Raw genomic sequence first — 13,679 nt, forward strand, 5'->3', positions numbered from 1 at the left:
GGTGATAGTTTCCTTAGAGGATTTCTAGAGGCTCTCTGGGCGTATTTTCTGCCTTTCCTCTTCCAGAGGCAACTGTAGTAACGATCAAAGACATTTCTGGCTCCATGCAGGTTGTGGGGGTTTGTTTCATCCAAAATGGTATGAAAAAGATACAAAGGACATATACCAAAATGAAATAGATGAGAAATATTGATGGATTTGAACTTTAAAAGTGGGGTAGAATTTGAAAATACACAGCCGGGAAAAATCTGCCACTTCCTTACAGAGCCCCTCCTCCAACACACACGAACGCGCACATGACCAATGAGGGCACGAGATAAGTTTGTGCACAGATGGAAGTCTGACAGGCAGGTAGGTCATCCAGTTATTTTAGCCGGGCCGGCTCAGATGATTGGTCGTGCTTTTTACAGTACCACGGCTTCCACAGATGACATTTTTTTAATGGATTTTTTGTCAAAGCATTTCAGATATTCATTGCTATCAGGATGTTAAGAGCATTCCATGGAATATAACAACAAGTGTATCTCGAGCCGGTTTCTCAAACTTACCTACCCCACCTTTAAGTCACAAGAATGAATTCATTCATTCATGGTATTCTATTCCCATGTAAATTATTTATCTATATTTTATTACGGTGTCCTTAAAGATTTCTTGTTTCATATTGTATGTCTGCACCATGACATCAAGGCAAATTCCTCGTATGTGTGAACCTACCTGACAATAAACCTGTTTAGGATTCTGATTCTGATTCTGAATGAAAATGTAATTACATTTCTGAGGTCCTTACAGCTACTACTCTTTGCCTTTGTCACAGTTTAGTTTCCACCAAGCTCCCTATTTGTCAATCCGAGGGGATTTAAACTCTTACTGAGAGCGCGGCTTTCAAGAGGAGTTTGGGACGGACAGCTGATGCGAGTTAAGTGCACAGCGTGTTGCCGGGTGTAAGCGAGCAGAGAGGCAGCGGTGTGGTTTATTTGGTCCAGTTCACACACACAGTGCATAATGGATATTTAACAGCCCCCAGCCTGCTGGAAGTGTGCCGTGTCCTGGAATGGTGCTGGGGACATCTGACGGGAGCGTGTGACTGCCAGGATGACACACCCATTAAAACACACTTAGTCCATTTCACTGCTAGGGATTCATGGCACAAGAATGAACACAACAACACATACAGTACATCTGTGGATCCATACCTTCATCCGTGTACCTATTCTAGCACATTCCAAAAATGTACAGGAGACTGGAAACAGGGATGACGGTGTTTTAGGTGTTCTGCCGTGCATCTCAGTCACAGTTAAATCTAGGGTATGAGAAGCGAGCATGTTTCCCAGCTGTGCCTTTGGCAGGACGAGCATCTCATCCTCTTCCCGCTCTGAGCCCATACTGAATTATTGAAAATAAGAAAGGCGCCTTGCTTTGTCTTGTATCACCAGAATGGACACCCAAAACTCAAATTGGAGTGACCAACCCACCTCTTACACAAAGTAGAAAAGTAGTTAAATTGTAGCTCTCCTCGCTGGTTCTCACAAAGAATACCATTTAGTGTTTCTTTTCTAGGTCAGGAGTCTCAACATAGCTTATGTTTGTGCAAAAGGAAAGAGCTGCTGCTGAGTTCTCACCGAAGGAAGTGAGGCAGGCGTGAGAAGCGGGCGTTACCTGAGCCCTGGTGTCAGGAGGACTCTTGTTCTTGAACCATCAGCTGATTGCAGCAAAGTGCCTCTAATGATTCTTCTCATCATCATGCTGCACTCAGCTTTCTCCAGCAGAACACTGCAATTTACTGTAGACACGCAACACGTGTAATGGAGGCGACGCCACATGTTCAGCTGTAGCCTGTACTCGGTAATCAGGACATTCTGTCTGCAGGGACACACTGTTGGGAACACAACGTTAACAAAGCTCACAAAGAAAGAAAGATTGGATATATTGCTAGCGATAAAAAACAGTTGAATCGATAAATGTTCAGATTCTTATGTTTTTATTTCGAGAATGTCAGCTTTAGTCATCTTACAGTAAATACGATTTAGAGTCACAAAAGTTTGAATGAACAGGTTGTGCTCTGCTTCATCCCTCAAACCGTCAGACTGTTTAATCAGAAGAAGTGTTATTGTTAGACGGAGGGCAATCTCAGAACCCATTGACTATTGGTAAAAAAAACGATGAAGCCTCTGGGGGCAACGGGCTGTATCTAAAATGTTCTGGTCAGCCATCCAACATCTCAAATGGTAGTATTAATTAGCTGCAATATTGTGGTTTTGTGTACTATATTCTTAATTAAATTAAATTGTTGATTTGTGTCTTGCCAACATTGAATGTCAACAATATTGAAAGAATATAAGAAATCATGTTCACAACTTTACGATACCATTTGTTGGACTTTACTCTACAACTGAAGCCATTAAGTATCAATCAATGTTTATTTATATAGCCCAATATCACAAATATCACATTTGTCTCAGTGGACTTCACAGTTTGTACAGAATATCAGTATGACAATACGACACCCTCTGTCCTTAGACCCTCACATCGTACAAGGAAACACTTCCAGAGAAACCCCACAGTTTAAAGGGGAACATGGGAGAAACCTCAGGGAGAGCAACAGAGGAGGGATCCCTCTCCCAGGACGGACAGACGTGCAATAGATGCCGTGTGTAAATTGAAAAGATAATACATTTGCAACATAGGTAGACCAAATGTTTGGAAATGCATGTGTGTATAATATGAAGATGAGTAGTTCACAACTAAAGCAGATGTGTACATTTACTGTATGTAGTAATGCTCATGTTGTAACTGTAAAGTCAAACATTTCCTTTTAAATTACAGATAATTACTGGCCACATGAAATCTCGCTGGGTAGATAATTGCACAGAAGGGACTGCAATGGGTGGATACAGTATGTTAAATTCAGTTTTCTTTGTGCACAAAGAGGTATTGACGAGCCGAATCCCAGGTGAGGCTGACTCCTGGCGCGAGTGATCGATGTGTGTGTGTGGTCATTGAACCGAGCTTAGAGGTAGTTTGTATTCTATTAGGAACCTCTGGGGTTTCGCAGCAGTGGAACAAAAGCGCACGCTGATGCCTAATTGCTGCCAAAGAAAAAGAGCACCGCCATTGTTACATCTGTAGGTTTATACTTCTGCTGCTTTTCCCCCTTCAGTCAGTCTCAGCTGTACAGTTGCTGTGAGGAGTTGTCAATCCCGTTGTGACCGAGGCTGATACATAATTATGTTCTACCTCAAAGCTGTATATGTTTTAGCTTTGCTTATAAGCCCCCTGATATGCATTTAGCTCTCAGCACCTGAAAGACATTGTGATGTTCTTCTATGTTATCTCTGTTGGGGACAGGGAAACACTTCATGAGTAATTAAATTACAAGATAAAGTGATATGCATCCATTCAATGTGTGGGTTTATGTGCCTAACATAGTAGGGAATGACATGTAGCTTTATTGTTTACCCCCATATAATGTGTATTACCTAGCAAGAGCATATATCTATCTATACGTACTTACAACTACTTATCAGCATACGTCGGACACTTATTCTCAAAATATTATGCGAATAGGTTGCAATATATTGCGTTATATTAGAGAGGCGTACAATAGGCGTATTTTCAATTGATCAAGGAGGCATCAAAGAGTTGTTTACAAGAAAGCTTTATTCAAATTTCAAGTTTTTTCCATCAAAGCTTTGAAGGACCTTGAAACCAGAAGGGATGTATTCCCCACATCAAACGTCTGCACTAGTAGAGAAACCGAACCATTGCTTTATCAAGCAAAACCACAAAAGATGAATTAAATTAACAATCAATGTTATACTCCATTTTGTCTCTTTCTTCTCATATCTTTCCTTTTATATCTTTTTGTTTTCTTCTACGGACCACAAGTCTGAAATAAAGTGAGCTGAAATGAAATAGAAAATTGGCTTTTCTCTTGAGTAATGGTGGCGTGCAACAAAAAGAAGTAACAATTTCACAACAAAGACAAGAAAGCTAGTTGCATAAAGAACGTAATCACCCTTCATCAGCAGCTACACATACCAGTCAGGGCAGGGATTTGTTAAATGGTTGATATTTGTATTGTTATTGGCCTTGAAACGTTTGATTTTCATCATTAATCCATTGTTTGGTCAGTCAATATCCTCTATGTCTTGAAGTGCCCTTTGCTTTCCTCGTACAGTAAGTCATTTGAATCAATCAGCTGATTTGGTCCACCTCTCTCCATAAAAAGGATAACAAAAAAAATCACTATTAGGCACCATTACAAGTCTGTATAAAAATAATTAGCATGCTCGTTGAAGATAATTACATTACATGTCACTTGTTAGACACTTTTATCCAAAGCGACTAACATACTCAATACTGTGGACAATCCCCACAGGAGCAATTTGGGGTGAAGTGTCTCAGGGACACAACGACATGCTGACGGCAGTGGGGTTTGAACCTGTGACCCCCCGATCCCAACACCAACGCACAACCCACTGCGCCACACGCCTCCCATATCCCAATCACTTCATACATGGCCGTATCGTCCTATAATTAATCCTCCCACAATCTGTTGAGGCAGGGGTGTCCACACGTTTGTCCCCGAGGGCCACATACAGAAAAACATACGAAGGGCTGGGCCACTCACTAGAGGTATACCGCCTCATAAGTTAATTTATAAGTCAGCAAAATAAATCAAAGAGTATACTTAATAAGTGAATATGCTTTAAGAACAACAACAGCCTACACAGCTCTCCAGAGGGCTTCATGTATTTTGTTAGCAGCTCATTCCTTAAAACAGAAGCCTCACATTGCTTATAATAAAGAGAAATAGGAAGGATTTATTTCAAGCGTGTTTTGAAAATTAGTTATTGGGCTTTTTTCTTATCAACTTAGATTTGATAGAAAACATTTTCAACTTTAACTGAATACTGTGTAATATATTTGTTCATCTATATTTAAGAAGTAGAAGACAAGCACAAGTTTCATCTGTGGGCCGTACTCCATTATATTTTTTTAATTTGCTAAAATGGCTAAAATTGCCCACGGGCCGCATTTGGCCCCCAGGCCGTAGTTTGGACACCCCTGTGTTGGCTAGCATCGTGTCAAGCCGATGACATTCAAAGCAAGTGTTGTTAATGTGTTGTTCTCGTGTGCTTCTCAAGCAGATCCCAGTGAGAGCGTGTTCATCATGAGGCTGGTGTGGAAGTCCCTGGACAAGATGAGGTGTCTGAGGAAACGCTCCACCATCCCCTTCCTCGGCTTCCTCATCACCTTCCTCCTCTTCCTCAACCTCTACATTGAAGATGGCTACGTGCTGGTTAGTATTTGTCTTTAGCAAGCATTTCCCAAATTGGACTTCTAAACAAACTTAGTGTCGTATTCCTTCTTAATGTCGGAAGAACAAATTGAACCAAATATACTCACTGTGTTCTTGTGTTTGTTTACCCAATCCCATGTTGTCCCTTTTGTAATAGCTTATTTTAAAAGAAGCTAGTTTAAAATGTTCATAACGTGGACCCAAGTCGAAATCATCCCGCGATATATTTCTTATTCATGATGCCATCAAAACGTTGTGATCGCAGTACATTAGCTGTGTTTGTTTTTTAAATTATTAAGAAGTAGTTCACATCTTCAGCACTCTGGTGCTCTTCTCAAGTCCATTTACTCGGCTGTGCAAACTGCCAAAGGGGGTTTTGAGAGTCCCTTTGTCTCCAAACATCCAGGGTTAGCTCCGTAACGTCTAAACACATATTGTCTCAAGTTTGTACAGGATGTTGAAGACAAGTTTAAGGAAATACAAGACTTCCATCCATTTGAATTATTCACAGTAGAAATGTTAATGTTCAAGGAGACTTCCCTGTCCCGTTCTCACAGTAGTAATGACAAAAAAATGACTTGAACATGTTTTCTTATTCTCCTTTGTTAATAATGCAATGTAATGTTTTTCATGCTGTGTTCCAGGAAGGAGATAAGAGGCAGCTCAGGGAAACATCCGTCCACCCGTCGAGCTCAGAGCGATACGTGCACACCTTCAGAGACCTGAGCAATTTCTCTGGAAGCATTAATGTCACGTATCGTTATCTCGCCGGCACGCCGTTGAACCGCAAGAGTACGTTTAGTGTTTGTTTAAAAAGACATTTACATTGACTGTGTTCATTATCTTTGGGGGAGTCATACAGCGGTTGTGAACAGGAGCGGAGAAGAACTAAAACTTAAACATCTGTGACGTGGGTTTTAAAGCATTGCAATAAAATACAACTGCTCCACAGAGACCTTTTTACCTTGAAATTAAACACTACGCCCCCCTCTGTTCAAGTGTACCATGATTTAGTTTTACCTTGAGAGCAAAGCTCTAATTTAATGTTTAATACACAATGGACGAAAAAAGAAACGTATCACTGGCTATAACTATGTCACAGGAATGCATATTTCTAATTGAGAAAAATGTGTTCACATTACCATAATAACTTTTAATGACTTTTTACAGTCTTCGTTAGTGAATGGGCTTCTCTGTGTTGGACTATGAAGGACCCTTGATTTGTCTAAAGGATTTGAATGAACCTCTGTTTACATCATATATCATTTTTGTTCACAGAGTATCTCACCATTGGACTGTCATCTGTCAAAAGAAAAAGAGGGAACTACCTCCTGGAGACGATCAAATCCATCTTCGATCAGTCCAGCTACGAGGAGCTGAAAGAGATCGTGGTGGTGGTCCACCTGGCAGACTTCGACCTGGCCTGGTGTGAGAACCTGGTGCAGGAGATCACCAGGAAGTTTGCACACCACATCATAGCGGGACGCCTGCTGGTGATCCAGGCCCCGGAGGAGTACTACCCCTCTCTGGACGGGCTGAAGAGGAACTACAACGACCCGGAGGACCGCGTCCGGTTCCGCTCCAAGCAGAACGTGGACTACGCTTTCCTCCTCAACTTCTGCACCAACCTGTCTCACTTCTACATGATGCTGGAGGACGACGTGCGCTGCTCCAGGAACTTCCTGACGGGGCTGAAGAAGGTGATCACCTCCAGAGAAGGGTCCTACTGGGTGATGCTGGAGTTCTCCAAGCTGGGCTACATCGGGAAGCTGTACCACTCCAGAGACCTGCCCCGGCTGGCTCACTTCCTGCTCATGTTCTACCAGGAGATGCCCTGCGACTGGCTGCTCATCCACTTCAGGGGTCTGCTGGCCCAGAAGGACGTGATCCGCTTCAAGCCCTCGCTGTTCCAGCACATGGGCTACTACTCCTCCTACAAAGGAGCGGAGAACAAGCTGAAGGACGACGACTTCGAGGAAGACTCCATAGACATTCCTGACAACCCTCCTGCCAGCCTTTACACAAACATCAACGTGTTTGAGAACTACGACGCCACCAAGGCTTACAGCACTGTGGACGAGTACTTCTGGGGGAAGCCTCCTTCCACAGGAGACTTCTTTGTCATAGTCTTTAATAAATCTACCAAAATTAGTAAAATCAAGATTGTCACTGGTTCCGATGACCGTCAAAATGACATTCTCCACCACGGAGCGCTGGAGGTAGGAGAGAAACTAGTAGGAACTAAAAAAGGGAAACAGTGTTCCTCTTATATCACATTGGGGGAGTTTAAAAATGGCAACATTGAGGTTCAAGACGTAGACCACAAAATTGCCTTTGACATTGAGTGTGTTCGTATTGTGGTGACAGCCAGTCAGAAAGAATGGCTCATTATTAGAAGTATAAGTTTATGGACTACACAACCCCCCAGCCAATAAGGACTGTACACAAAGACTCTTAGTATCTCATAGAGGTAAATGTTTTTGTTATTATTATTTACTAATTTATGTATTTCCAGGTTTATTTATTAATTTTGTATGTATTTATTGATACTAATTTTGATTGCAAATCACTATAGTTTTTTATACCTGCAAGTTGTTATCTTAGTGGAGCACCTTCCCAGTCAGGACTGTTCAGCTGACCTCAGAGTATTCATGAACGTGTTTACTTATCTCAGATTTTGATAGCCTTGGTAAGCATAGGGCATGGCGATAATTCAGGGGTGTGTTTGACCAACTTTAAAGGATATCATATCCATAAAATGTAACATTCTTCTGTACAAATCCAGTGAATCCAACAATGAGTTCATTACTCAGAAGTATCTCCCTAGTCTAAAGTTGGATATATCTTATTCCTCTGTGCCATAGAGCTCCATTGTTTTCGAAAAACCATTAAAGTCATTGAGCCATACTGTTTCATTGGATGGCATGTTGCAGTACTTCATTACAATAAACTTGGGCACTGTAGTTCATTTCGAGTCAATCCCTCTTACACCGTCCTGCTGCTGTAAATACTCACTAGAGCACCAAACGTGTAATAATCCACAGCTGAAAATTGTTTTTAAAGATTTATGTTTTCAGTAGGAATAAAGGAGCTCGGGGCTGAGGTCCATATGCAGGGAAGGAAAGTCAAAAACTACTGTAAGATACATCACATGTCACTTGTTAGATACTTTTATCCAAAGCGACTTACATACTCAATACTGTGGACAATCCCCACCGGAGCACTTTGGGGTGAAGTGTCTCAGGGACACGACGACATGCTGGGTGTTTCTCAATCGCGAGGATGCTGGCTTGGTAGTCGCGTACTTCCAAGTCACTTCCTTCAGAAACGAAGCAAGTATACTTCCAAGCCATGGCTTCGGAAAACGAAGAAGAATGGAACATGCTAACAAGTGTGCCACTCTCTCTAACGGTTTCAACATAAACTGTACCGAAAATAAATACCTCACGATGTCTATCTAATTATGAACTTGCTTTACTTTCACGGAACACATTTTTGGTGTTAACAAATGTAACAAAGTAAAATATTTACCAACACGCCACGTTCTGCGCCACTACATACTTACATTTAAATGTGTGCTGCGTCGGTTCAGCCATTCTCCGCAAGGGTTTTTCAAATTGGTCCGTGCGCAAAGCATTGTGGGGATTTTAAGGAGGCGACGTCTACCCATGTGCAGCCTCGAAATTTCCCCCAAACCAAGGACGCGGCCTCGGTGGAATTCCAAGTATGCTGGACATTGGAACAGTCCTTCGGCGGTACTCGATGACGTAGCATCTTTGAAATATTGGCTTGGAAGCCAGTATCCTCGAGATTGAGAAACGGCCGGTGACTGCAGTGGGGTTTGAACCTGTGACACCCTGCTCCGAACACCAACGCACAACCCACTGCACCACACGCGTACAGAAAGATACAGAAAGACGTTGCCTTTTTTGTCCTTTCATGGGAGTTGTAGAGAATGTAATCACCAGGGAAGGAGTTAGGGTTAGCCCTTTCCTCCAATTCTTCTAAACTACATTTAAATCCATAACAGTTAAAAAAGCTTTCCTTGCATTTAATGTGACCTTTTGTCATTTTAAATAATGATACATCAGTATCCATATGTCAATATCATGGGTTGTCTTTCAACGATATCGCCCAGCCCTAGATAACATATGTGTAAGTCATTAGTAGAGTGCATTGAACCAATCATTTATGGATGTTTTTGAAGGCTGTTGAGAAAGGTGCTTCAAGTGAGGAATGAAGACACATTTGACTTAGGGAACAGCGTCCTACTGATTTTATACCGTTGTGTTCATTTTATTACAATTGAAAGCCGTAGAACACAAAGGATATGAAGTGTATCTAAATTATTTTCAGGCACTTGTTCTCCTTGAAAATACCATCCAATTAAAGCTATTGTGTCTTTGTACATCTTTCATGACTGATACTAAGCCTGCAAGTGTAGCTCCAGGATTCTTTCTCTGAGAATGTCCCCATTTGGCCCTTAATTATTTCCCAGGGAAGTAGCAGAGGTCAGTGTTGCCTTTAATATTCCTCATGTCACACTAACTTTTATTCAGTTTCTAATATCCTCTCCTGGTTTTAATCATCTTCTCGCTGTGTTTGAGCATGTGTGAGTGGGCCCAGCTCTTTTCTCCTGTCAGGGCTGCTGACAGGAGAACAATGTTTGTTTTGTCCCGTCTTCTCCAAGCGCTGAGATTAGATTGCACACTGAAGAATGGGCAAGGTCTGCTCTTAGGTCTCTTGTTTTTTCCAACACAGCACAATTTCCCCCCAGTAAATTGGTCTGTGTTTGCCTCACTCTCTACACCAGCAAAACAACATCTCCCCTGAAGCTATAGGATCTCAATTCGCTCTTTCCCCGATGTTGCGCTCTCACTACTCCAATGTTTCTGCTCCTACATCGTTGCCTCTGTGATCTTTGCTCTCGCTTCGTGCAGTCCGCTGCTTTAGGGAAACTTGCTTTTCCTTTGAAGATCCTTTGCGAGGTTTTCCACCTTGCTTTACGTTGTAATACAGCAAATGAGAATTAACGCTGCACGTGTTAACTCATCAACTCAGTGAGCCTCGGAGCCCTCGTCATCTCCCATGTTTATTTGACCTATCAGTGACGGATTCTACTTTTGAATGGCATCGAGAAGTCACTCAGCAATGCAATAAAGAGGTAAATGTTTACATAACACTGATGTTTTTTAAAGAACATGAGGTGGAAGCAGAGCGCCATTAAGCATGCAGCGACAGTTTAATGACGCTTTGTTCAGCTTTCCCGTAGCGATGGCCACCTGCTCCGTGTTTTCCCTCAAGGTGTTGTTCAGTGTCGCAGATCAAGACCTTTTGCAGATTGGCTTGTATCGCCACCTCAAAGTCCTTCCTCAGCAAATCCCCCATGTGCTATCTGAAATGAAATTAGAATGCCCACCACCAACACCACAGTATAGCTTATTGTTTTTCCTCAGCGTTTCCCCTTGGAAAGTCGCTATTCATTTTGGTGAATGGTTCCGTGACCTGCATGGATCAGCTCCTTGGAGGGGGATGTTGTTTGTGTTTCCGAGCGTCATCCATTCAATCTACAATGTGCTGCGCGTGTGTTATTCTTTACGATGCACACCATGGTGCCAATTTAGCCTAGTATTACCTGCTTATGAGCTATAAACACACGATGTCACCGCAGGGCATTTAGCTGTTTCACAAGTGTAACGGATGGCTTTGATAGGGCTCGTGTCCGAACAGAGCATTCGCTGGTAGTTTTCGAGGAGAAATTGCTGTCTGATCTTTATTTGAAACAAGATGGCAGCCAAAACAAGCAGCACCCTGCAGATTTATGAACAGATTCACATCCTGGGATCACAACCAAATCTGCATAAATTCCTCAAGTGGATGTCAGCAAACTGCAGCGCACAGCACTCTTTGCTATTGGCAGCATGTTTTGAAACCACAATCCATACTGGGGCCTTGAGGGATCAGTTGTTTCACTTAATACTGAAGGATGTATCTCCCTCTCTTGATTACCTACCGCTAATAAATGGCCATCCTCGATGTACATTTGTCAAAAATCACACACTACAGTACAGTAGGTAGATCTCTGTGGGGAAAAAAGGGAACAGGGTTGTAAACCACTTGCAGGCATGTACACGTCTAAGTTTGTTTCATTATATTGGCTCCAAGTGTCCGATCCCCCAAAAGTTACAAGCAAATGATGAATGTGAATATGACATGTGGTTGGAGTTATATGAAATGTGAGCTGTCTTCCAGTGGAGCATGTACAAAGTGCATGAACAAAAATCTTTCAGTGGATAAAACAACTGCTTTTTTAGGTCAGGATGTCAATGAATTATTGTCCAGATTCTTCTGATTAAATTGTACTGGGTTTGTAGAAGCGTACCAATACTACCTTACTACTGGTCGGAGTTCACATGTGCTGTGTATTGTTAAGTGGAGCGAGTGTGTTACGATGTTGTTTCCGTGTCTGTTTTACTTTCCAACGTTCTCTAAATGGTACTGTATTGTAAGATGACATATATTTTTTTACACGTATCATTTCAAATGTTGTACTGTATATATTGTATTCGAAATTAAATTAGATTAAACGAATGAATACCGACTTTGTGGTGCATTTTGTGTAAGGAGCACAACATATTGTGACGGTGACCAACAGGTACAAACATGCCACAATGGACTAAAACACTTCCATTAGGAGAAATGCGCTGCAGTTTCAAAAACGATTTAAATAAAGAACACAAATATGCCAAAACACATGCAGATGACGAAGCATCTTCACCGACTTTCTAACACATAAGCAGCATTTTGAGTACATTTGAGAACAAGCAAAACATGCACAGTGTTACTTCAAGCACTAGATCAGCGGTTCCCAACCTTTTTCAACTCAGGGCCCACTTAAGAATCTGAAAAAATGTGCGGCCCACATTTAACCATAAAACATACGGAGGCTAAATACAATTCTCAGAGTACTTTTTATTTTAATTAGAAAAGGAGCCGGCCATCAGTAACAAACAGACATTTTTATTACACGGTTTAGTTGAATACTCGATTCTGATTGGACTTTTCAGAACATGTGACACGTTGGTAATCCAGTAGTACAGACCGGTGTCAAAGATTGTAATGACTGTTGCTAAGGAGGATCAAGAAAAAAAAGGAAAATCTTAATTTTGAAATGTTTCCACACAAATCATAATGTTTTGCAAATTATTTGGCGGCCCACTTGCAATGCCTTCGCGGACCACTAGGGGGCCGCGGCCAACAGGTTGGGAACCGCTGCGCTAGATAAAAGAAATGCTACAAATACAAAACGCTTTGGCACATGTTTTATATGTTCACAATGTGTCTCCTACTGGAAGTGTTTGCACATATCGGCCATCGTACATGATTATGGGTTTGAATACCTTAAAGGCAAAAACAACACTATATACATGACCCTCAATCCAAAATATTGTCTCTCTGTCTTGAACATGTTTTGTTTCACTGTTTAAAATGTTTATGAATAAAAGTAGAAAGTAAAGCGTATATTTTTAATTTAAATGGGTAAAAAAAAACACAACTGACATTTGTAGTTCCTTGAAACTTGCAGCGAGAGCAACCCTGACTCAGATCTTACTGTAGCCGAAAGCCAAAGCCATACATTATTAATTTTAATATTCATATGGGTTTTTTTACGACTGCATATCTAATTAAGGTGTAGGGATGCAGCCTGGGAGAATACTATCCTCTTTTAAGAAACATGCCCTTTGTTATTTGTCAAGAAGGTTGAAACATTCCTTATATAAGGCACGTTGAGACATCTGGAGCAAGGACAACAGACATGAAATCACTCTGGAGGATTGCAGCGTTTAAGTATTTTATTAAATGCAAGTTATTATACTTCTATTGCCTGTGTAACAAGTAAATTGTGTTTATAAATAGTGAATGCACAGGTGTTATCACATACGGTACGGTGAATTCAGGCTAGCTTACTCTTCACAGCGATCGCAGCCTCTCCAATTTGAATAGAGGACAACATCTATTATGTCTTTTTGGCATTGGATTAAAAGAAACTATCTCTCAGTTATCCTAGCCAAAATAATTACCATTTTATGATATTATCCTGATCTATAATATGCTCATACCTCTTTATATTGTATTAAAGCATACTGGAATTGTAGTAACTGCAACAAGACATCATGTTCATAGGAAAAACTAACAATCACAGAATCTTAAATAAGGTATTCATTCATTTTATTTTAACGTCACCCTACAAAACTTCTTTTTAAAAGTCATTTAGTTGACTGTTTTCTGTAAATCCATTGCTGAACTATAAATAATCATGATTCATTATGGCAGATTCACTAAAATGTTGACCAATTCATACATAAATAGACAAACT

The 13,679-nt window shown here is 41.2% G+C and overlaps 1 protein-coding gene across 14 annotated transcripts in view; it reads left to right on the forward strand.

The window, feature by feature from the left end:
• The window catches only part of LOC307040856 (alpha-1,3-mannosyl-glycoprotein 4-beta-N-acetylglucosaminyltransferase C-like), a 177,740-nt gene extending 165,843 nt beyond the window's left edge, over positions 1-11,897 (forward strand). For 11 of the 14 annotated variants that reach the window (XM_079684031.1, XM_079684029.1, XM_079684032.1 and 8 more), the window contains 3 exons: positions 5,151-5,302; positions 5,947-6,094; positions 6,581-11,897. In XM_079684031.1, coding sequence (XP_079540157.1) covers positions 5,174-5,302; positions 5,947-6,094; positions 6,581-7,737 — 1,434 coding nt within the window. In that variant the 5' untranslated portion in view covers positions 5,151-5,173 and the 3' untranslated portion in view covers positions 7,738-11,897. Of the gene's footprint in view, positions 1-5,147; positions 5,303-5,946; positions 6,095-6,580 lie in introns of all 14 variants that reach the window. The other 3 variants (XM_079684026.1, XM_079684027.1, XM_079684036.1) reach the window with 1 other exon arrangement.
• Positions 11,898-13,679: the final 1,782 nt, after the last annotated feature.

This window comes from Notothenia rossii (assembly GCF_949606895.1).
Source record: "Notothenia rossii genome assembly, chromosome: 5".
Taxonomy (NCBI): Eukaryota; Metazoa; Chordata; class Actinopteri; order Perciformes; family Nototheniidae; genus Notothenia; species Notothenia rossii.